General features: G+C 42.9%; 1 protein-coding gene across 1 annotated transcript in view; it reads right to left on the reverse strand.

The window, feature by feature from the left end:
* Positions 1-24,875, reverse strand: part of znf462 (zinc finger protein 462) — a 97,297-nt gene that overhangs the window by 24,443 nt on the left and 47,979 nt on the right. The window contains exons 4-7 of the mRNA XM_056290832.1: positions 24,582-24,716; positions 18,716-19,134; positions 14,816-14,942; positions 4,291-4,480 (exon numbers count right to left, since the gene is read on the reverse strand). Of these exons, the coding sequence (XP_056146807.1) occupies positions 4,291-4,480; positions 14,816-14,942; positions 18,716-19,134; positions 24,582-24,716 (871 nt within the window). The remainder of the gene's footprint in view (positions 1-4,290; positions 4,481-14,815; positions 14,943-18,715; positions 19,135-24,581; positions 24,717-24,875) is intronic.

Genomic DNA, 24,875 nt, shown 5'->3' on the forward strand with positions numbered 1-24,875 from the left:
CAAAAGTATTGGGACACCTGGGCATTACACCTACAGGAGCTTTTATGACATCCCATTCTAAATCCACAGGCATTATTATGGAGTTGGTCCCCCCTTTGCAGCTATAACAGCTTCCACTCTTCTGGGAAGGCTTTCCACAATATTTTGGAGTGTGTCCGTGGGAATTTTTGCCCAATCATCCAGAAGAGCATCTGTGAGGTCAGGCACTGATGTTGGACGAGAAGGCCTGGCTCGCATTCTCCGTTCTAGTTCATCCCAAAGGTGTTTGATCGGGTTGAGGTCAGGGCTCTGTGCGGGCCAGTCAAGTTCTTCCACACCAAACTCACCCAACCATGCCTTAATGGACCTTGCTTTGTGCACAGGGACACAATCATGCATCCCAAAGGTGTTGGATTGGGTTGAGGTCAGGGCTCTGTGCAGAGCAGTCAAGTTATTCCACACCAAACTCACCCAACCATGTCTTAATGGACCTTGCTTTGTGAACTGGGGCACAGTCATGCTGGAACAGAAAAGCCCCCCCCCCCCAAACTGCTCCCACAAAGTTGGAAGCATAGAATTGTCCAAAATATCTTGGTATGCAGAAGCATTAAGATTTCCCTTCACTGGAACTAAGGGGCCTAGCCCAACCCCTGAAAAACAACCCCATACCATTATCCCTCCTCCACCAAACTTTACAGTTGGCACAATGCAGTCAGGCAGGTAATGTTCTCCTGGCATCCGCCAAACCCAGACTCGTCCGTCAGACTGCCAGACAGAGAAGCGTGATTCATCACGCCACAGAACATGTTTCCACTGCTCCAGAGTGCACTGGCAGTGTGCTTTACACCACTCCAACACTTGGTATTGTGCTTGGTGATGTAAGGCTTGCATGCAGCTGCTCGGCCATGGAAACCGATTCCATGAAGCTCCCGGTGCACAGTTTTTGTGCTGATGTTAGTGCCAGAGGAAGTTTGGAACTCTGCAGTTACTGAGTTAACACGGCGTTGGTGACTTTTACGCACTATGCACCTCAGCACTCACTGACCCCGCTGTGTGACTTTATGCGGTCTGCCACTTCATGGCTGAGTTGCTGTTGTTCCTAAATGCTTCCACTTTTCAATAATACCACTTACAGCTGACCGTGGAATATCTAGCAGGAAAAAAAAATCACTAACTGACTTATTGCAAAGGTGGCATCCTATGAGAGTATCACACTTGAATTTACTGAGCTCTTCAGAATGACCGATTCTTTCACAAATGTTTGTAAATGCAGACTGCATGGTTAGCTGCTTGAATTTGTACACCTGTGGCAATGGGTCTGAATTAAACACTTCAATTCAATGATTAAGAGGTATGTCCCAATACTTTTGTCCATATAGTGCAAGTATAAGAGCTAGCAACTTTGGCATGGTAGAAAGAAATTAAATATATTCTGCTCTTTCTCAAAGCTTAATCTGTACTCATGGTGATGATGCCTTCAGTTACTGTGGTCCTGCTCTCTGGAACAAGCTGGAACAAGCTGCCTGCTGACCTGAGGTCTACCATAAGTGTGTCCACATTCAAAAGAAAACTCAAAACTTTCCTATTCTCTCAGGCTCATGGTTAATTGGTTAATTACTGTGTGTGTGTGTGTGTATGTGTGTGTGTGTGTGTGTGTGTGTGTGTGTGTGTGTGTGTGTGTGTGTGTGTGTGTGTGGTAGCACTTGTTTCTTATACAGTTGGTTATGTGTGCCTGTATGATAGGTACATATAATCAAACAAATAAATAAAAAACCCTGTTTTTATTTGATTGTGTTGATTTTTCAATCTTCTCAAACCACTTCCGGTGTGGGAAGATTGCAGCACAAATTCACGTTTGCGGCGGCCTCACCCAGCACCCAGTACCATCCATGCGGTGTGTTTTTCAATGTCTGCATCTAAGTTTGTCTTCATTTGATGGCTGGGATAACGAGCGCTGAATTGGCTGGAAAAGCTTGGTCTGCTGCATCCTGGGGACCCAGGGACTACGGCCCTGCCTGGAGCTGCGCACGAAGAGGTAACACCGAGGGAGGTCTGATAGGACGCTGAAGCGGGGCAGGCTAAGCTAACTGCTAGCCCATGCAGGCCAGCAGTTCTGATAACATCGAGGGTGATCTGGTAGCAGCCTCACCTATGTATTTTTAGTGATGTTGTGTGGAGTGCGGGAGATGTGTCGAAGGTTTCTGGCTGGGAGAGCTAGTGTTGGATCAGCTGAGGGAGCTTGGTCTGCTGCGTCATGTGGGCTCAAGGACCACGGCTCTGACTGGAGCTGTGCCCGAAGAGGAAACACCGAGGGTGGTCTGACAGGATTCGGAAGCAGGGCAGGCTAAGCTAACTGCTAGTCGATGCAGACCGGCAATTCCGACAGTCATCCTGGCTGGCGTTCGTTCTCCTGGACAGTGATTTTTTTTTTTTAGTTTAGTTTAGATATATGTGTTCTTGTAGTTCTTGTAATTTTATGGATATGTATTTTTGTCTTTGTGTTGCACTGTTGTGGGCTGGAGGAAACAATGTTTTGTTTCATTTCATGTGTGCCAGTGCATGAAATGAAATCAACAAACAAAGTGTTTCTGATTCTGATGTTTTTTATTGTTGTACGGTATTTTTACTGTACGTTTAGTATATGCTTCACGGATTTCAGTTTCTGCATTTTACTCTTATATTGTTATATTTCTTCTCCTGGATCACCATCTTGCTGTGATGGAGAAGCTTGCATGTACTAATGATCCCAAGAGCTATGCAGTCCGGCATTTGGCTCCCGGTAGGGTCGTCCAAGGCGGATAGGTCAAGGGGGAGATTCCAGACGAAGCACGACGCAGCAAAACTTCAATGCTGGAACTGGCAGAAGATGTCATCAGTTCATTGACAGTGAAAGCGGACGAAGGCTGCAACAGAGGGTGGTCCTCCATCGTCTTGGCTCCCCATGCCATTGGACTCTGGCCACCCCCTGCCAAGGATCGTGTGGTGGCTGCAGGTGCATCAGCCTCTCCACATAAAAACCTGTCATGCATAGGCGTCCACCTGCAAGGATCAACCCATAAACATCCAGGTTCAAAGCCCTGTGGTGATCAGGAAGAGGTGACGGGGGCAGGACAGTGAAGTCTAGCAGCCCCTAACCACAACCTGGCACACAGGTGGTGGGTGTATGATCAGTCGCTAAACCCTTGATACTGAGGCATAGGGACTTCTCGGCTGCTGCAACCACGACTGAGCAGCCCTATTTAGTAACTGTTCTGCTTACCCCAGTTGGGGAGAGGGCTAGAAAATGGTGCCCTGAACATATTCTGCCTCATACCTCCTGTCTGGACCAATGCATCCAGAGGGATCACCACCATGCTGTCAGAAACAGAAACTCGTAATGGAGCCTGGAACATACAAACCCTCATGGACAAACTCAACAACTGCTTCACACCCTTTCCCACATTGCCCCAAAATAAGTGGTTTCAGGATCGACCTCTACACCCACCTGAAGACTCACAAGCACCAAGAAGGAGGACAGTCATACTTCGACCCCAAGTGACTGCCAATGATGGTTCTTATATTTAAATTATTTATGTTCTCTATGTCATGTTTATGCCTATATTTTATATTTCGTCTTTTGATTAAAACACATTGAGCTTACTTGTAATGAAATGTACTATACAAATAAAATTGCCATTGCCACTGCCATAGGGCATAGCAGGCAATGGTGTTTGGTGCATTGAGGAATGCTATCCTGTGCAATTCACCTTGAAAGAAGATTCAGCAGCTGCAGCAGCTAGGCCACAGTCAAGCACAACCGAGCTAACAACTAAACATATGACGTTATCAGCGACTGCACGCCACATTGTCGACAATAACATTAGCAATGGTCGTTTGCAGAGACTGCTAATTCTAAATATTTCATTCACATTTTCTACGCTGGTGCCAGATAGACTAATGAAATACATGAGACTTCAGTGTGACAGGTCAATAAAAGATGAGCCCAAATTAACCTCTCATTACAGTCACTGAAGCAACTCTGAAAACCTTTGTTTGATGATATCACAAACTAGAGTCTTGATTGTCCTGTTATGGACAATCAAGAGAAATGTCCATGCTAATAAATGTTGATTGAACCCATAAATACATTGAAACAGTTATCATAATGTTTCAAGATTGATTTTTACTTTCACATGTAGTTGTTAGAATTAGAGCTTAGCAAGTCTAGTGTGTAATTTTTACTCGGGGATGAGACAAATATACTAAAAAAAGCAAGTGGATACAACTCTCTCTAGATTATTTGCTACTATTGTATTGTGTAGGATCTTTTACCATCTGGGGCTGAAGGAGTCTGCTCTGTGTCGCTGGCTGGCTTCAAGGGCCTGAGTGTGGCATGAACAGGCTGGGTGGCAGCCCGGAGTTTGGGGAGTGTAAGGGTCTCGCCATGGTCTCTCAGAGAGTGCTCCTTCAGCTGGCTGATGGTCATAGAGGAGAAAGGGCATGACAAGCACTTGTATGTGTGCTCACCTGAAAAAAAAAGCAGCAAGGAATCAAAGTCACTTGTTATAACCTCTGTTAAATATCAAAAACAAAGATAATATCAGAAAAAAAACTTATTCAAATGAGTAATAAAAATGTTGTGGCTCAAGAAAAGAGTAGAACTGAGTAAGATGATATAAAACAAGTTTGTATTACATAAAAAGCAAAGCATGTGCATTTATCTGTGATTTTAGTTTTTGTAAGGAAAATGTGGACTATAATCAGAGGTGCGCATAACTGGTGCACAAGGGCGCATGCGTGGTCAAAATAAATGATGTGCAGAATATAATACGAAAAAAGGTGCTTTTGTGTACCAACATTTTTGGGACACAGTTACTTACTGAAACAACAGGATATTCACCATATATCAATGGTAAGAAAGTAATTATGACAAATGGGTCAATTTTAATAATCAGTTGCTTAATAATCAGTCGTGCAACGTTTAGCCCTCATTCTTAAGTGGATCCGGTTTTCTTCCAAGTTAGAAAGGTTAACTGTTAAACCTTGAGCTCCAGCAAATAGTTAGCTTACGTTATAACTAGCTTAATGTTACATTTTTTTTCTCTGGTTTTAGGATTTTCGTCCATTCATCAAAATGTCCAAGAAGCAAGCTACATTAAGTAATTACTTTGGTGTTGCAACACCTCCAAAAGACCCCCCAAAATTCTCACCAACTTCTACCACTGCACCATAGAGAGCATCCTGACCAGCTGCATCTCAGTGTGGTACGGCAACTGCACCTCAGTAGACCAGAAAGCTCAGCAGCGGGTCGTCAAGGTGGCCCAGCATATCACCGGTACCCAGCTCCCAGCCATAAAAGAGATCTATCACAAACGCTGTCTTCGAAGAGGTCTCAGCATCAGCAGAGATCCCACCCACCCCAACCATGGACTGTTCTCCCCCCTGCGCTCTGGGAGGTGATACAGGAGCCTCAGAGCCCGCACTACCAGGCTCAAAAACAGCTTCTTTCCACAAGCTGTTGCCCACCTGAACCTGGCCACCCACTGAATGTCTATAGATATTTTTAAATATTTTGTACTTTTGCTCTTTTTTTTTTAACTTATTTTAGCTTTTGGTCTTCATGTGTGTATATATTATACTGTGTTTGGTGTGTTTGTCTGTGCCTGTCTTGCACTGTTTGGTGAAGCCACAGCCCTCATTTAATTTTTAACATGTGCCTGCACATTGTTTTTAATGACAATAAACTGAATTGAAAAGAAATGCCAGATTGAACCTGTACATAAAAAAACGTGTATTCATGGAAAAGTGGCTGCAGGAAGTAGCCTGGCTCCAAACAGATGACCACCGCACAGAGATGTGATGCAAAATATGCTGTGACAACAATCCCAATCTCGCGGATAAAAGCAGCACCTTTTATATAGGGACAAAAAAATAAAATAAAATAAAATAAATAATAATAAAAAAATCAGTCATCCAACTTTTGAAAAGCATGAGAAGAGTAAAGTAAAGATCACTTGAACATAGTGCAAACTATTGACAACAGGTGCAGCCAGGATCAGAAATCCACTCACCTTCTTGACACGTGGCAAGACAAACTGAATGAAGAACAGCGTCAAGTATTGTGTAATATTTTTTCTGTTGGCTTTTCACGAAGCAAAACATGCACACCCGATGCGTTCATATGAGGAGGATATTGCACTTTTCAAGAGGCTTGGAGTTAATGTTGGGAGTGCATATCATTCACGGGAAGGTGGGACCTGCATCATTCAGAGCATTGCACAGAAATCAGTTTAGAATTCAGCAAAAAAACTGAAGGCAGCTGAATTTTGGGGTGTGCTCTTTGATGGATCAGAAGACATAACACAAGTGGAGCAGGAAGTATGGAGAGTTTACCTCAAATTTCATTGGATTAATAATTTGGGTGAGAACCAAGCGGCACAGGACATAGTGAATGGACTGGAGCAGCTCTTCCATACTTGTGCTTTTGGGGATCAGTGGAAGACGAAGTTGGTCTCGTTGTGTACAGATGGCGCAGCATTCAACGATGGAGTTTACAATGGGGTCGTTCCCAAATTGTGTCAGGTGGTAGCGATCAGGGATTCCCTTGTGCATATTCTGTGTACCGCCCACACCCTCGAGAACTGCATAGTCAGCTGATCGTATAGGGCCATACTGTAAGACATTTAATCACTCCGTTGTCAAGTTGCTGAGCTTTTATTTAAAGAGAGGGGGCGCAAAAAGAACAGAACAACTAAAGAAGGTATGTGATGAGAATGGCATTGCCTTTGTGAAATTAGGAAAGTTTCACAACATCACATGGTCTGCAAGGAGGCAAGAGACTTCAAAACATGGAGGCTATTACCTGCAATGCAAATTCAAGTGGCTACAAGTGATGACAGTGACCTAAAACATATCTGCACAGAGCGTTTTCAGTGTTTCCTTGCCAACATGCTTGACACTGGAAACATTTTACAGTTCACCTCCCTCAGGTTCCAGCAAGATAAACTGACTATTGGTGAATGCAAAGATGAGCTCATGGTAGCTGCTGGGCAGCTGACACTATCACTTGACAGTGAAGGCAAGTACAGGAAAGAGACCGTTTCAAATGCTGATGCTGACAGGGACAAGGCTGATGTACTGAGAGGTCTAATTCATGAGTTTGAAAGCGGATGTGAATCCCTTAAGTCATGTGATCAAATTTAAATTTTTGATCCTTCAACTTGGCCTCAAGAAATGCCAGATCTCCACAGTTTTGGCAACACAACACTTACTAACATCCTCCAGAAATATGAGGCCAGCTTGTCTGTTGACAGAGACTCCACTGTAAGAGAATGGATGTGTTTAAAGCAAGCAAGAAAACGTTTGGCAGCCTCCTGTGTATGACTTGGTCAATACAGTGAATATAAGTAATCCAGATAGTTACTCCAACATTGATAAAGTCCTTCTGTTGTCCCTTACACTGCCCTTGAGCAGTGCTGCATGTGAGAGGGGATTTTCACATCTAAATATAATAAAAAGGAAGTACAGATCCCGCCTGTCAGACTCTCGCCTCTCATCCCTGATGCACATCCCCTTGTCTAAGATGACAACAGAGACTTTTGACCCAAAGCCAGCTGTTGACTTATGGATGCAAACAGCTAATTACAGACTCAACCAGGTAGAAAGAAGTAGGCCCACATCTTCATCTGCCATGTTTGAAAGAGAGGAAGACAGTGAGAAGAGCAGTCAGAAGGGTAGTGATGACTACATATTATAGGATAACCGTGCCGTGTAAAGACTGAGTACCACGCAAAATCTCCAGGTGCCCCCGTGAGAACCAAACCAAAAAAGTTATGTGCACCCCTGACTATAATGAAAAAAGAGATAGAAAAGCAAAACATAAAATTCCTAAGGGCACATTATGCAAGTTAAAGCAGAACATGAGAACAATGTAACGCTAATAAGTATAACACGGAACTATGAAAACTGTTGATACTGAGAAATCTTTGAGTATAATGACAAAATTATTTGACAGTGTTGCACTAGTGCACATGATTGAACACAGTAGCCTGTCAAGCCTCAGGCAAAATAAACTTGAATAATCTACCTTGTTCTCCAATAATTTTATTTTTATATTTTTTGGTGATGACCAGTCAGGGAGCCCATAAAAGTTAGATTGGTCACTTTGATAGCAGCCTGAACAATGAGCTACAAGCATTCGGGAAATAATTTCTGCAGATGACTGTGGTCATGAAAATATTTCTCCATTAGATCTTCATTTTATTTGCTTGTCTATCTTTGGAATCAATTTTCACCTCCTGATCCCTTCAAGAATGTAAACCAGATAATAAATCAAATGAAACAATGACACCAGTATGTAATATATACGGTGGTGCTTGAAAGTTTGTGAACCCTTTAGAATTTTCTACATTCCTGCATAAATATGACCTAAAACATAATCAGATTTTCACCAAGTCCTAAAAGTAGATAAAGAGAACCCAATTAAACAAATGAGACAAAAATATTATACTTGGTCATTTATTTATTGAGGAAAATGATCCAATATTACATATCTGTGAGTGGCAAAAGTATGTGAACCTCTAGGATTAGCAGTTAATTTGAAGGTGAAATTAGAGTCAGGTGTTTTCAATCAATGGGATGACAATCAGGTCTGAGTGGGTGCCCTGTTTTATTTACAGAATAGGGATCTATCAAAGTCTGATCTTCACAACACATGTTTGTGGAAGTATATCATGGCAAGAACAAAGGAGATTTCTGAGGACCTCAGGAAAAAAGTGTTGTTGATGCTCATCAGGCTGGAAACGGTTACAAAACCATCTCTAAAGAGTTTGGAATCTGCCAATCTACAGTCAGACAGATTGTGTACAAATGGAGGAAATTCAAGACCATTGTTACCCTCCCTAAGAATGGTCGACCATCAAAGATCACTCCAAGAGCAAAGCACGTAATAGCCGGCCAGGTCACAAAGGAACCCAGGGTAACTTCTAAACAACTAAAGGCCTCTCTCACATAGCTAATGTTAATGTTCATGAGTCCATCAGGAAAACACTGAACAATGGTGTGCATGGAAGGGTTGCAAGGAGAAAGCCACTGCTCTTCAAAAAGAACATTGCTGCCCATCTGCAGTTTGCTAAAGATCACGTGGACAAGCCAGAAGGCTATTGGAAAAATGTTTTGTGGACGGATGAGACCAAAATAGAACTTTTTGGTTTAAATGAGAAGCACTATGTTTGGAGAAAGGAAAACACTGCATTCCAGCATAAGAACATTATCCCATCTGTGAAACATGGTGGTGGTAGTGCCATGGTTTGGGCCTGTTTTGCTGCATCTGGGCCAGGACAGCTTGCCATCATTGTTGGAACAATCAATTCCGAATTATACCAGCAAATTCTGGAAAACTTTTCCGGAGTTGGCCAAGGTGACAGGCGGGTGTGGGGATACTCACAAGTCCCCGATTGAGTGCCACCATGTTGGCGTTCTCCCTGGAGAATGAGAGGGTCGCCTCTATATGACTGCGAGTTGCTGGGGGGAAGGCTCTGACTGTTGTGTGTGCTTATGCACCGAATAGCAGTTCGGAGTATCCAGCCTTCTTGGGAGTCTCTGGGTAGTGTACTGGATAAGGCTGCACCTCGGGACTCTATAGTTCTGTTGGGGGACTTCAATGCTCACATTGGCAATGATGGAGAAACCTGGGGGGGCGGGATTGGGGGGAACGGCCTCCCCGATCTGAACCCAAGCGGTGCCATGTTATTGGACTTCTGTGCGAGTCATGGATCAGCAATAACAAAGACTATCTTCGAACATAAGGTAGTTCATAAGTGTACTTGGTACCAGAACACCTTAGGCCGAAGATTGGTGATAGACTTTGTGGTCGTATCATCAGCTCTGTGGCCGTATGTTTTGGACACTCGGGTGAAGAGAGGAGCAACGCTGTCAACTGATCACCACCTGGTGGTGAGCTGGATCAGATGGCAGGGAAGGCTGTCGGACAGACCTGGCAAACCCAAACGTGTAGTGAGGGTGAACTGGGAATGTCTGGTGGAGGCCCCTGTCTGTGAGGTCTTCAACATCCACCTTTGGAAGAAGTTCTCATGTATCCCAAGGGAGGCTGGGGACATAGAGTCTGAGTGGGTCACGTTCAAAGCCTCTATTGTAGATGTGGCAGGCAGGAGCTGTGGTCATAAGGTCATCGGTGCATGTCAAGCTGGCAAACTGAGAACCTGCTGGTGGACACAGGCGGTGAAGGAGGCCGTCAGGCTGAAGAAAGAGGCCTTTCAGACTTGGTTGGCCCAGGGGTCTCCTGAAGCAGCAGACAGGTACCGGGAGGCAAGAAGGGCTGCCACTTCAGCGGTCGTGGAGGCAAAAACTCGGGTGTGGGAGGAGTTCGGCAAGGCTATGGAGGAGGACTTTCGGTTGGCCTCAAGGAAGTTCTGGCAAACCATCCGGTGACTCAGGAAGGGGAAGCAGGGCTTGACTCAGGCTGTGTTCAGCCGGGGAGGGGAACTGTTAACCCGGACTGGGTATGTTGTGGAGCGGTGGAAAGAACACTTTGAGGAGCTCCGGAACCCGACTAACATGTCCTCAGTGGAGGAGGTAGAGTCTGAAGACTCAGGAGAAGCCCCACCCATATCGCTGGCAGAGGTCTCTGAGGTAGTTAAAAAGCTCCTCAGTGGCAAGGCACAGGGTGTGGATGAGATTCGCCCTGAGATGCTGAAGGCTCTGGACATTGTTGGGTTGTCTTGGTTGACACGCCTCTTCAGTGTTGCGTGGAGGTCGGGGACAGTACCTGTGGAGTGGCAGACTGGGGTGGTGGTTCTCATATTTAAAAAGGGGGACCGGAGGGTGTGCTCCAATTATCGGGGCATCTCATTGCTGAGCCTCCCTGGGAAAGCCTACTCTAGGGTGCTCGAGAGGAGGGTCCGACCGATTGTCGAACCTTGGATCCAGGAGGAACAATGTGGATTCCGTCCTGGCCGTGGAACAACGGACCAACTCTACCCTTGCGGAAGTGCTGAGGGGGGCATGGGAGTTTGACCAGCCAGTCTACATGTGTTTTGTGGACTTGGAGAAGGCTTACGACCGTGTACCCCGGGGGCACTCTGTGAGGGGTACTGCGGGAGTATGGGGTACGGGGGCAGTTGCTACAAGCCATTTGGTCCTTGTAAACCAAAGTGAGAGCTGTGTCTGCATCCTTGGCACAAAGTCAAACACAATTTCGATGGGTGTCGGACTCCGCCAAGATTGTCCCTTGTCTCCGATTCTGTTTGTGATATTCATGGACAGGATCTCAAGGCGCAGCCAAGGTGAGGAATGTGCCTGTTTTGGGAACCTCAGAATTGCATCTATGCTCTTCGCAGATAATGTGGTTTTGTTGGCTTCATCAGAACGTGACCTCCAGCACGCACTGGGGTGGTCTGAGTGTGACATGGCTGGGATGAGAGTCAGCACCTCCAAGTCTGAGGCCATTGTTCTCTACCAGAAAATGGTGGCTTGCTCCCTCTGGGTCGGGGATGAGTTGCTGCTTCAAGTGAAGGAGTTCAAGTATCTCGGGATCTTGTTCATGAGCAAGGGTAGGCTGGAGCGGGAGATTGACAGTCGGATTGGTGCAGCATCAGCAGTAATGCGGACATTGTACCAGACCGTTGTGGTGAAGAAGGAGCTGAGCTGGAAGGCAAAGCTCTCAATTTACCAGTCAATCTTCGTTCCAATCCTCACCTATGGTCATGACCTTTGGGTAGTGACCGAAAGGGTGAGGTCGCAGATACAAGTGGCTGAAATTACACTGCTCAAAAAATAAAGGGAACACATAAGCAATGCAATGTAGCTCCAAGTCAGTCACACTTTTGAGATATCAACCTGTCCAGTTAGGAAGCAACACTGATTTGTGAATCAATTTCACCTGTTGGTAAATTGTCTAATTTCCACCAGGTGGAAATTAGACAATTTGCAAGACAACCCCTATAAAAGGAATGGATTTGCAGGTGGTGGCCACAGACCATTTGCCTGTCCTCATCTTTTCTGGCCGATCTTTGGTTAGTTTTTCATTTTGCTAGTGCCCTCACCACTAGAGGTGGCATGAGGCGGTATCTGCAACCTACAGAAGTTGCTCAGGTAGTGCAGCTCATCCAGGATGGCACATCAATGCGTGCTGTGGCAAGAAGATTTGATGTGTCTCCCAGCACAGTGTCCAGAGCATGGAGGAGGTACCAGGAGACAGGCCAGTACACCAGGAGACGTGGAGGGGGCCGCAGGAGGACACCAACCCCGCAGCAGGACCGCTATCTGGTCCTTTGTGCAAGGAGGAACAGGAGGAGCACTGCTGGAGCCCTACAAAACGACCTTCAACAGGCCACTAATGTGCAGGTTTCTGCTCAAACAGTGAGAAACAGAATGCATGAGGATGGTATGAGGGCCCGACGTCCACAATTGGGGCCTGTGCTCACAGCCCAACACCGTGCAGCCCGATTGACCTTTGCCAGAGAACATCTTGGTTGGCAGATTTGCCATTGGCGCCCTGTGCTCTTCACAGATGAGAGCAGGTTCACACTGAACACATGTGACAGACGTGAGAGAGTCTGGAGACGCTGTGGAGAACGTTCTGCTGCCTGCAACATCCTCCAGCATGACCGGTTTGAAGGTGGGTCAGTGATGGTCTGGGGAGGCATATCCTTGGAGGGCCGCACAGACCTCTACGTGCTAGCCAGAGGTACCATGACTGCCATTAGGTACCGGGATGAGATCCTCAGACCCATTGTCAGACCATATGCTGGTGCAGTGGGCCCTGGGTTCCTGCTCATGCATGACAATGCTCGTCCTCATGTGGCCAGAGTGTGTCAGCAGTCCCTGTATGTCGAGGGCATTGATGCTATGGACTGGCCTGCACGTTCTCCAGACCTGAATCCAATCGAGCACCTCTGGGACATCATGTCTCGTACCATCCGCCAACGCGATGTCGCACCACAGACTGTCCAGGAGTTGACCGATGCCCTGATCCAGGTCTGGGAGGAGATCCCTCAGGAGACCATCCGTCGTCTCATCAGGAGCATGCCCAGACGTTGTAGGGAGTGCATACAGGCACGTGGAGGCCACACACACTACTGAGCCTCATTTTGAATCGTCTTGAAGAATTTCCACAGAAGTTGGATCAGCCTATGTTCTCATTTTCCACTTTGATTTTGAGTATGATTCTGAATCCAGACCTTAATGGGCTAATGATTTTGATTTCCATTGATCATTCTTAGGTTATTTTGCTCTAAACACATTCCTCTGTCTAATAAATAAAGATTTTCAGCTGAAATATTTCATTCATCGAGGTCTATATTGTGTTTTTAGGTGTTCCCTTTATTTTTTTGAGCAGTGTAGTTTCCTTTGTAGGGTGTCTGGGCTCAGCCTTAGAGATAGGGTGAGGAGCTCGGACATCCGGCGGGTGCTTGGAGTAGAGCCGCTGCTCCTTCGCGTTGAAAGGAGCCAGTTGAGGGGGTTCGGGCATCTGATAAGGATGCCTCCTGGGCGCCTTCCTTTGGAGGTTTACCCGGCAGGGCCAACTGGGAGGAGACCCCGGGGTAGACCAAGAAGTCGTTGCAGGGACTACATGTCCAATCTGGCCTGGGAACGCCTTGGGATCCCCCAGGAGGAGCTGGAGGGCGTTGCTGGGGAGAGGGACGTCTGGAGCGCCCTATTTAGCTTGCTGCCACCGCAACCCGACCCCGGAGAAGTGGGTGATGATGAATGAATGAATGAATGAATCAGCATATTCTTAAGGAAAATGTCAGGACATCTGTCCATGAACTGAATCTCAAGAGAACGTGGGTCTTGCAGCAAGACAACGACCCTAAGCACACAATTCGTTCTACCAAAGAATGGTTAAAGAAGAATAAAGTTAATATTTTGGAATGGTCAAGTCAAAGTGCTGACCTTAATCCAATCAAAATGTTGTAGAAGGACCTGAAGCGAGAAGTTCATGGAGGAAACCCACCAACATCCCAGAGCTGAAGCTGTTTTGTACAGAGGAATGTGCTAAAATCCCTCCAAGCTGATGTGCAGGACTGATAAACAGTCACCAGAAACATTTAGTTGCAGTTATCGCTGCACGTGGGGGGGGGGGTGTGTCACACCAGATACTGAAAGCAAAGGTTCACATACTTTTGCCACTCACAGATATGTAATATTGGATCATTTTCCTCAATAAATAAATGACCAAGTATAATATTTTTGTCTCCTTTGTTTAACTGGGTTCTCTTTATCCCCTTTTAGGACTTGTGTGACGTCTGATGAGGTTTTAGGTCATATTTATGCAGAAATATAGAACATTCTAAAAGGTTCACAAACTTTAAAGCACCACTGTACCTCCTCCTATGTACTGAGTGGAAACTTTTTTTCTGTTGATTGGATATCTAGACATTTATAGGAATATGATGTCCTACCATTGACATAAATCACCTCTCAGGTAAAAAGGTGATATTGTAATAGGCATTTATTACAGCTACCAGTTAGAATATCAAAACAGCCAGTAATTTCTTAAAGTGCAAAATTTACTACATCCAGATTAAGGGATGAGTTCTAAAGCCTCTTATTAAGCAATTCCACGGGAAGAATTGTCTTCGATAAAGAAAAAAAATCAACAAACCATCAATATGTGACAGATGACACCAGGGCAACTATTCTGACCTGGGACTTCTTTGTTAGTCATGAGAAGAGCTGTAAGAAGTAATACTTGTGTGTGTGTGTGTGTGTGTGTGTGTGTGTGTGTGTGTGTGTGTGTGTGTGTGTGTGTGTGTGTATGTGTGTGTGTGTGTATGTGTGTGTGTGTGTGTATGTGTGTGTGCGTGTGGATTTGTGTGCATATTTGTGTGTGCACTTGTTTACCTGCATGAGCTTTATGCAGGTGGCTCTTCAAGCGACTCAAGTAGGAAGATTTAAAAGGGCAGAACTTGCATCTGAAAGGCTTGTGGTGGCCATGATGAGATTGCACATGTCTGTCCAGACTAGGGATGAGAGAGAAGGCACAAATACAGACAGAATGAAAGGGGAGAAGATAGAAAAAAATAAGGGAATAAAAGAGGAAAGATCAAATGAGGACAAAATAATAGGAGAGAAAAATAAGTGAGTGAAAGACAACTAATCTATCTATATCTATATCTATATCTATACAGTGGTGTGAAAAAGTGTTTGCCCCCTTCCTGATTTCTTACTTTTTTGCATGTTTGTCACACTTAAATGTTTCAGATCATCAAACAAATTCAAATATTAGACAAAGATAACACAAGTAAACACAAAATACAGTTTTTAAATGAAGATTTTTATTATTAAGGGGAAAAAAAATCCAAAGCTACATGGCCCTGTGTGAAAAAGTGATTGCCCCCTAAACCTAATAACTGGTTGGGCCACCCTTAGCAGCAACAACTGCAATCAAGCGTTTGCGATAACTGGCAATGAGTCTTTTACAGCGCTGTGGAGGAATTTTGGCCCACTCATCTTTGCAGAATTGTTGTAATTCAGCCACATTGGGGGGTTTTCGAGCATGAACCGCCTTTTTAAGGTCATGCCACAGCATCTCAATCGGATTCAGGTCAGGACTTTGACTAGGCCACTCCAAAGTCTTCATTTTGTTTTTCTTAAGCCATTCAGAGGTGGACTTGCTGGTGTGTTTTGGATCATTGTCCTGCTGCAGAACCCAAGTGCGCTTCAGCTTGAGGTCACAAACAGATGGCCGGACATTCTCCTTCAGGATTTTTTGGTAGACAGCAGAATTCATGGTTCCATTTACCACAGCAAGTCTTCCAGGTCCTGAACCAGCAAAACAGCCCCAGACCATCACACTACCACCACCATATTTTACTGTTGGTATGATGTTCCTTTTCTGAAATGCTGTGTTACTTTTACGCCAGATGTAATGGGACACACACCTTCCAAAAAGTTCAACTTTTGTCTCGTCAGTCCACAGAGTATTTTCCCAAAAGTCTTGGGGATCATCAAGATGTTTTCTGGCAAAACTGAGATGAGCCTTTATGTTCTTTTTGCTCAGCAGTGGTTTTCGTCTTGGAAACCTGACATGCAGGCCATTTTTGCCCAGTCTCTTTCTTATGGTGGAGTCATGAACACTGACCTTAACTAAGGCAAGTGAGGCCTGCAGTTCTTTGGATGTTGTCGTGGGGTCTTTTGTGACCTCTTGGATGAGTCATCGCTGCGCTCTTGGGGTAATTTTGGTCGGCCGGCCACTCCTGGGAAGGTTCACCACTGTTCCATGTTTTTGCCATTTGTGGATAATGGCTCTCACTGTAGTTTGCTGGAGTCCCAAAGCTTTAGAAATTGCTTTATAACCTTTTCCAGACTGATAGATCTCAATTACTTTGTTTCTCCTTTGTTCCTGAATTTCTTTGGATCGCAGCATGATGTCTAGTTTTGAGGATCTTTTTGTCTACTTCACTTTGTCAGGCAGGTCCTATTTAAATTATTTCTTGATTGAGAAGAGGTGTGGCAGTAATCAGGCCTGGGTGTGGCTAGAGAAATTGAACTCACCTTTCCTAAGATGTGATAAACCACACTTAATTTATGTTTTAACAGGGGGGGCAATCACTTTTTCACACAGCGCCATGTAGGTTTGGATTTTTCTTTTCCCTTAATAATAAAAATCTTCATTAAAAACTGCATTTTGTGTTTACTTGTGTTATCTTTGTCTAATATTTAAATTAGTTTGATGATCTGAAACATTTAAGTGTGACAATATATATATATATATATATATATATATATATATATATATAACTTTGTATATAACTGTCAAAAGAAACACTCAACGGTAGGGAAAGTGCTCTCTCTCTCTCTCTCTCTCTCTCTCTCTCTCTCTCTCTCTCTCTCTCTCTCTCTCTCTCTCTCTCTCTCTCTCTCTCTCTCTCTCTCTCTCTCTCTATATATATATACACTACCGTTCAAAAGTTTGGGATCACCCAAACAATTTCGTGTTTTCCATGAAAAGTCACACTTATTCACCACCATATGTTGTGAAATGAATAGAAAATAGAGTCAAGACATTGACAAGGTTAGAAATAATGATTTGTATTTGAAATAAGATTTTTTTTACATCAAACTTTGCTTTCGTTAAAGAATCCTCCATTTGCAGCAATTACAGCATTGCAGACCTTTGGCATTCTAGCTGTTAATTTGTTGAGGTAATCTGGAGAAATTGCACCCCACGCTTCCAGAAGCAGCTCCCACAAGTTGGATTGGTTGGATGGGCACTTCTTTGAGCAGATTGAGTTTCTGGAGCATCACATTTGTGGGGTCAATTAAACGCTCAAAATGGCCAGAAAAAGAGAACTTTCATCTGAAACTCGACAGTCTATTCTTGTTCTTAGAAATGAAGGCTATTCCATGCGAGAAATTGCTAAGAAATTGAAGATTTCCTACACCGGTGTGTACTACTCCCTTCAGAGGACAGCACAAACAGGCTCTAACAGGTACTATTTAATGAAGATGCCAGTTGGGGACCTGTGAGGCGTCTGTTTCTCAAACTAGAGACTCTAATGTACTTATCTTCTTGCTCAGTTGTGCAACGCGGCCTCCCACTTCTTTTTCTACTCTGGTTAGAGCCTGTTTGTGCTGTCCTCTGAAGGGAGTAGTACACACCGGTGTAGGAAATCTTCAATTTCTTAGCAATTTCTCGCATGGAATAGCCTTCATTTCTAAGAACAAGAATAGACTGTCGAGTTTCAGATGAAAGTTCTCTTTTTCTGGCCATTTTGAGCGTTTAATTGACCCCACAAATGTGATGCTCCAGAAACTCAATCTGCTCAAAGAAGTGCCCATCCAACCAATCCAACTTGTGGGAGCTGCTTCTGGAAGCGTGGGGTGCAATTTCTCCAGATTACCTCAACAAATTAACAGCTAGAATGCCAAAGGTCTGCAATGCTGTAATTGCTGCAAATGGAGGATTCTTTGACGAAAGCAAAGTTTGATGTAAAAAAAATCTTATTTCAAATACAAATCATTATTTCTAACCTTGTCAATGTCTTGACTCTATTTTCTATTCATTTCACAACATATGGTGGTGAATAAGTGTGACTTTTCATGGAAAACACAAAATTGTTTGGGTGATCCCAAACTTTTGAACGGTAGTGTATATAATAGAAAGATATTCACCAGCAAGTGCTTGATTCTGTTTACCTCACAAGATAAAGCAATACATTTCCAATGACTACAGAACAGGGAGTTGTGGGATGAACTCATCTACTCACAATCCCCTGGTGGGAATGAGTGTGTGAGTGCCTGTGGGGACTGTGGAAGTGTTTTTAATGCCAGCCTCCTAGGTGGCATGGGAATGCGGCTTCTTTCTGGGTCAGGGCACATACAGTACAGAGGGATTACAAATGGGAGCTGAGAAGAGATGAGGACTCTATCTCCCTCTCTTGCTTTCTCTGTGGTTGTGTGTTTCCATCACTTTATATCTCAGCTGCAGGTAAAAAAAATGTAACTCTTAAAAAAACGTATGGAATTTTAAGAGTAAACAGAAATTGATTAACATGTGCTCTATAAAAGTAGGTATACATCCAACTTGCTCCAGGCTGAGAGCTTAAATTCAACTTCTAGCAGAGCAAGATATTACATAGTGTATTTCAAAGGTTTGCCTACTTTTGGACAAGGCATAGTTCGTGTAATTAACATCTGACCAAGTACTGTCCTCCACACATCAGAAAGAAATGTAACAGAGCATGTGAGCTGGTAAAACTAAATTATTTCGGCCCATTTCCTCTCTACTTACTTGTGTCTGAACGGTGAGGCAAACTGGCAATACTGGCAGTTGTATTTGTCCTCTCTACTGAACAGGGCCATGGCTGAGTGACTTCTCTCATGAGATCTTAAGCCTTGCATGGACATGAAGACCCTGTCACACTGGGCACATGGGTGACCACCTGCTGCTAAACGCTGTTTCCCTAAGATAACTGCTTTTGCTGCAGCAACAAGAGCCGCTGCTCTGCCACCCCCGCTGTCCGTCCGTGCTCCCGTTGTCTCCATGGACACTTGGCCATCTACTGTGTGAGTGGAGACCGCTGCTGGACCCATCGTAGTAGCGGTGGTCTCCATGCAGTCAGCTTCAGCAGCAGCTGCCTCTTCTCCTTCAAGTTCACCATTCACACTGCTCTCTGAGGGGAGGGACAAGGGCACCTCGCTGTCTTCCTGCTGCAGAACCAAAGAAGATTTGTCTCAAATTCCCAAGTATCGTGCTACCTTTTGCCTATGTCGTCCATTATAAATGTTACCTGTTATAGCTTCTAACAGCCTCTAGCATTACAGTGACTGTTGAAAGAAAAAAATAGTCCCCAACTGAACATCACCTTTTGAAAATTTTACTACTGTATTTATTTTATCTAATGCTACCCCTACATGTCTGTCTTCGTTTGGCTGATCAATGAGCTTTAACAGGCACACTCATCATTAGTAAATGCATAATCTAACTTTGTGGTGGCCCTATGATGGTGGCATCATCAACAACTACAAGTTGTTGATGATGCAAATAAAAGTTGGTAGGCCTTGCATGTGCAACTTGCATATAAAATCAACAAAAACAGATTCCTCATTTTGATTCACTACAACTTTGGCCTTTACCTCTTTATTTTTAAATCTGACAGTAAACAGCGTAAAAGATGTCACCTTACGTACCAAACAGATCTCAACAAAACATAATTGTTTACAGTTTACAATTGTTGAAATATAACTTGCTGTCGCTTGTTGCTTGTCTGTCGCTTCCCAAGAATTGTTGCATCAGACCAATGAAATTAATGAAGTTAACCCTAAAAAAAATTAAATATATATAGTATATATAGTATATATATATATAGTATATATAGTATATATATATATATATACACACATACATACATATATATGTATATATATACATATACACACACATCTATACATATATATACACACACATACACACACACACATATATATATATATATATACACACACATATACACACACATATACACACATATATATATATATATATATATATATATATATATATATATATATATATATATATATATATATAAAAACATTAATATTGGACACTAATTTTGACCCTGCTATTGACTTTCTGATAGAACAGAAGCACACCAGTCTTTATGCTTAACCTTCACTCCTTTTCTGGTCAAATGTAATTAGCTATTAGCTTTGACTTGACCACAGTCCATCTATTCCTTTCTTCTCCATGGCATATCACCATGCATTGTTCATCTCTAGGAGAGCATGCTGGTTCCTGTAGTTGTGACAAGAAGAAAGACTTTTTATTGCCTCCAGGAAGCTCATACTGTCTGTGGAGAGACCTGACCCTGCACTTGATACAGCCATAAATAAGATGTGGCATCCACAGACCCAACCCTTCCATCCTGTCTACACTTAGTGCGCTGTCAGCCCATTCTTCACTCAGCCACATAAGAAACAATCCTAGGTTAAGAAATTTGAATTACAAAAAGCTCTAATATGAAATCCAAAATTAATTTGTCATCTTCTTTTTTTTAACTTTTATTAGAAATGACCATGTGTTTAGTGCTTTTATCTAAGGTGCAAAACAGGACCATGAAGGCTAACTTTCAACCCCTTGCACTATCAGGTTGCACTCCCAAGTTCTTCCCTTTAAGCTACACAGGATCATGATTTTTTTCTTAAGATTTAGATAAAAATACATATCAAGATGAAAATATCTCCAGAAATTAAGCCATGTATTGGTGCTACCTTGGGAGTGAAGTGGCCCTTACATTATTTCTGTAGTTTCAGAAGTCAGTATTTACTGGTCCTACTTGCCAATTTAGATATAAAACTTCCATTTATTTCTCTCAAATGAAGCAAACCACTTCATTCTGGACTAAGGAAAAAGTAGATTTTTGAGTATCTTACAGCAGGGCCTTGCAACCCCTTGCGTGAGCCTTGGTTCGCAAGGCCTGTTACCTTGGCCACTGTTAACATCAGTGGAATACTAATCTCCAAATGGTTACCTGCTGCTGTCTTTAAAGTTAAGGCACGCCACACCTTTCTTTAATCCTCACCCTCTCTTGCAATGAGACAGCCTTGCTTCTCGAGGGAGAAACTGACAGACTGCCTATCCAAGACCATAGGTAAGTAATAAACAAAACAGGAAACCGGACCCAGATTCAGTAAAGCAGACAACTACAGAGCTAGATCTGCCAATGAAAAAGGGCGAGAGTCTAAAAAATCTGAGATGAAATAATTAGATCTTAAAATGGTAGTGTGACACAAAAGAAGCAAATACAGCCCCATTCAAGTAAATATGTGGCATATAATTAAAGCCATGATATTGAACCTTTACATATAAATTAATGCCAGTTTCATAACTGTCTATCACTGACTATGGTAAAACAGTAATTATGCCGCTCACTCACAATTCACGAAAGCCATCACTTCTGAAAGTGTTTGCATTAAAAAAAAAACGGTGTTGGTAAGACACTTTTCATGAAAAAATTTCGAACTGCGCATATGAACCATGACAGGAACTGACATGTTTTACTTCATTCAACAGTGGTTGGTCCACCACAGACGATAGGCAGAATTTCCTCTCTCGAGAACCAAACAGAGAGAAGCTCTGCTTGGTCAGGTAAATATAATATATTAACACAAGATAGTAATGGGCATTTTAAGCTAGCAAGCAGGGACTGGCCCAAAAGGAAGGATAAACTGGAACTTCCTCTCTTGTAGATCAACCAGAGATAGTCAACTAGTGAAAGATAGTGATCTAACATCAGTGGAAATCTGAATTTTCAACTTTAATTTTTGATTTAGATTAAATAAGTGCAACTAATGATAGAGAAATCCAAATCTGGCAGTAACAGAGGAAAGGTAAATAGAGAGATAGACTGAAGTGATTGTATAATTAAGCTTACATTGGGACTCAAGGATATTGCAACAAATATATTACAATTAGAGCCAAGAAATCAAGAAGCCAAGAAATCAAGATGTAATAATAATATACTGTAATATAACATGTTGGGTACAGAAGAAATATATGAGAAACATTTATCCACCCGAGATGAACTGGTCTCTCACTACAATGATGGCCTTGATAGTCTTTTAAAGGATCTTGCTCCTTTAAAAACCCGGTCTGTTTCCTTTACCCACTCTGCCCCTTGGTTTACACCTGCACTATGGTAGCTTACAGCTAAACACTGTCACCTGGAACGCCTTTTCACGAAAACTGGCCTTGTTGTTCATAAAGACATGTATAACGACCCCATACTTCATAATAAGGAGGCTCTGTCCACAGCTAAATCATCTTATTATGCAAATGTAATTAGATCAGGCGAAGGGAACACTAGAGCCCTGTTTTCCATGGTAAACAATATTTTACGGCCACTGGACACTCTTGCACCTCACTTGTATTCAGTCGCTCAATGTAATGCCTTCATGACCTTTTTTTAATGCCAAAACTGAAAATATTCATCAGTAATTGACCTCGTCAAACAATACTACATACAGTTAATCTTATTCGCCCTTCTATATTGCCCCCTCTTCTTCACTATCTAGTTTAAACTTCCAACTGTTGCTGAAATATCTGGTCTTATTCGCAAATCCAAATCATCTACCTGTCAGTTACACCCCCTTCCTACTCATTTAGTAAAAGCCTGTCTACCTTCTCTATCCTCTATCCTCTATCCTTTAATAACTGCTATTAAATAATGTACATACTGATCATAAATTCCTCCCTTACCTCTGGTCTTGTTCCCTCATCTCTCAAAACAGCTGCTATAACTCCAATACTAAAGAAACCTGGTGCAGACCCCAACAATTTGAATAATTGTTGCTCAGTCTCAAATTTACCATTTCTTTCTAAAACACTTGAAAGAACAGTCGCATCTCAGGTACACGCTCACTTGACTAAAAACAATCTGTTTGAACAATTCCAGTCTGGTTTTCGCTCCATGCACAGTACCGAGACAGCCTTCGTGAAAATCACTAATGATCTGTTGATGGCAGCTGACTCTGGTCTCTTAACCATACTTGTCCTTCTTGATCTGAGTGCAGCCTTTGATACTATCTCACATAACATCCTCCTAGAAAGAGTAGCTTCCATTGGAATAACTGGCACCCCCTTGACTGGTTTAGATAATATCTCTCTGGCTGCACTCAGTTTGTCCAACTTAAAAAATCGAGATCTCCTTTCCTGTTACTACAGGTGTTCCCCAGGGCTCTGTATTGGGACCCCTCCTATTTATTATTTACCTACTACCTCTTGGCCTCATTTTCAGGAAATTTGGAATCCAGTTTCACTGCTACACGGATGACACCCAACTTTATTTATCCACCAAGCCTACTGCCACTCTTCCACCTGCTTCCCTTTCTGACGGCTTAATAGAAATTAAATCCTGGTTTTCATACCACTTCCTCAAACTTAATAGTGATAAAACCGAGGTCCTCCTAGTAGGCAATAAATCTACTTTGGCCAAACCTGATAGTTTTTCTCTGACTTTTGACAATTCTATAGTTCCTCCATCGCCTCAGGTTAAGAGTCTGGGTGTCATCCTGGACAGCACATTATCTTGTGAAGTTCACATCAACAATGTTACTCAGTCTGCATACTTCCACCTATGCAATATTAATCGTCTTCGCCCATCACTTACACCAAAAAGCACAGTCATACTCACTCACACCCTGAATACATCCCGTATTGACTACTGTAATTCTATACTCTTTGGTCTTCCCCTCAAGTGTCTTCATAAACTTCAATTGGTCCAGAATTCAGCTGCCCATATCATTACCAGAACTCCTTCCACAGATCACATCACTCCTGTTCTTCAGCAACTCCACTGGCTCCCTGTTAAATACTGTATTGACTTCAAGATCCCAATCCTCACCTTTAAGGCCCTTAATAACCTAGCTCCTTCATATCTTTCTGAACTCCTTCTTATCCACATGCCCTTCCACACTCTCAGATCCTCTTCTGCTCTCCAACTCACTACACCATCGGCCCGCTTAACTACCATGGGAACTAGAGCCGTCAGTCATTCTGCCTCCTGCCTATGGAACTCTCCCACAAGACATTCGCAACACTGACTCTATTTTAACCTTCAAATCCCATCTCAAAATGTACCTTTTCAAACTGGCATACTCAGTCTGATCCGCGCTTCATTGAGTTTTGTGCAGATGATAATTTTATACTTATCTGTTGTATTAACTTTTCATTGTCTACCCTGCTTTTTGATTTTATGCTGTCTGATACAGTGCTGCTTGTTTTTCACTGTGTTCTGTAAGGTGTCCTTGAGTGCTCTGAAAGGCGCCAACAAATAAAATGTATTATTATTATTAAAAGCTGGAAGACTATACAGGTGTAAAGAAAAATCTTTTGAACATCTATCCATTTTCTATGCCCATTTTGTCCTTTTCAGGGTCATAAATGAAACAAAGCCAAGTTAAACATAATAACATATGTTACTACATAGCTATTTTTAAAAACAGATACATGAAATCAAATTAAGATTCAGCAAACACAATTAAATTTAATACCAACATGATCTGAGGCTAAAGGTACCAAATTTTCTATTTAAGTGGTGTACATCTGACTAAAACATAATTAAAGCCTGATGAATGTTGAAAGCTACTCTCTTTACCTTTACATGTCCTTCTTTGACCTCTCCATACTGGACATGCTTCCTAAGGTGGTTGCAGATGGCTCGAAGGGTGGGATGTACCTCCAAGCAGAAGTTACACCTAAAGCCTATGGGGGCTTTATTTCCAGGGTTCTCCTATTAAGAGAAGAAATGAGATAAATATCTTGTCACATGCAAAACTCATCTTTTAATAAAACTGTTGTTAACTACATTAGAATCTAAACACGTATAAGGATTTGAAAATTCAGAAAATAATTATATTTTTTATCAAGACCACTGAGCTTTATTTCCTCT

This window comes from Lampris incognitus, chromosome 12, assembly GCF_029633865.1.
Source record: "Lampris incognitus isolate fLamInc1 chromosome 12, fLamInc1.hap2, whole genome shotgun sequence".
Classification (NCBI taxonomy): Eukaryota; Metazoa; Chordata; class Actinopteri; order Lampriformes; family Lampridae; genus Lampris; species Lampris incognitus.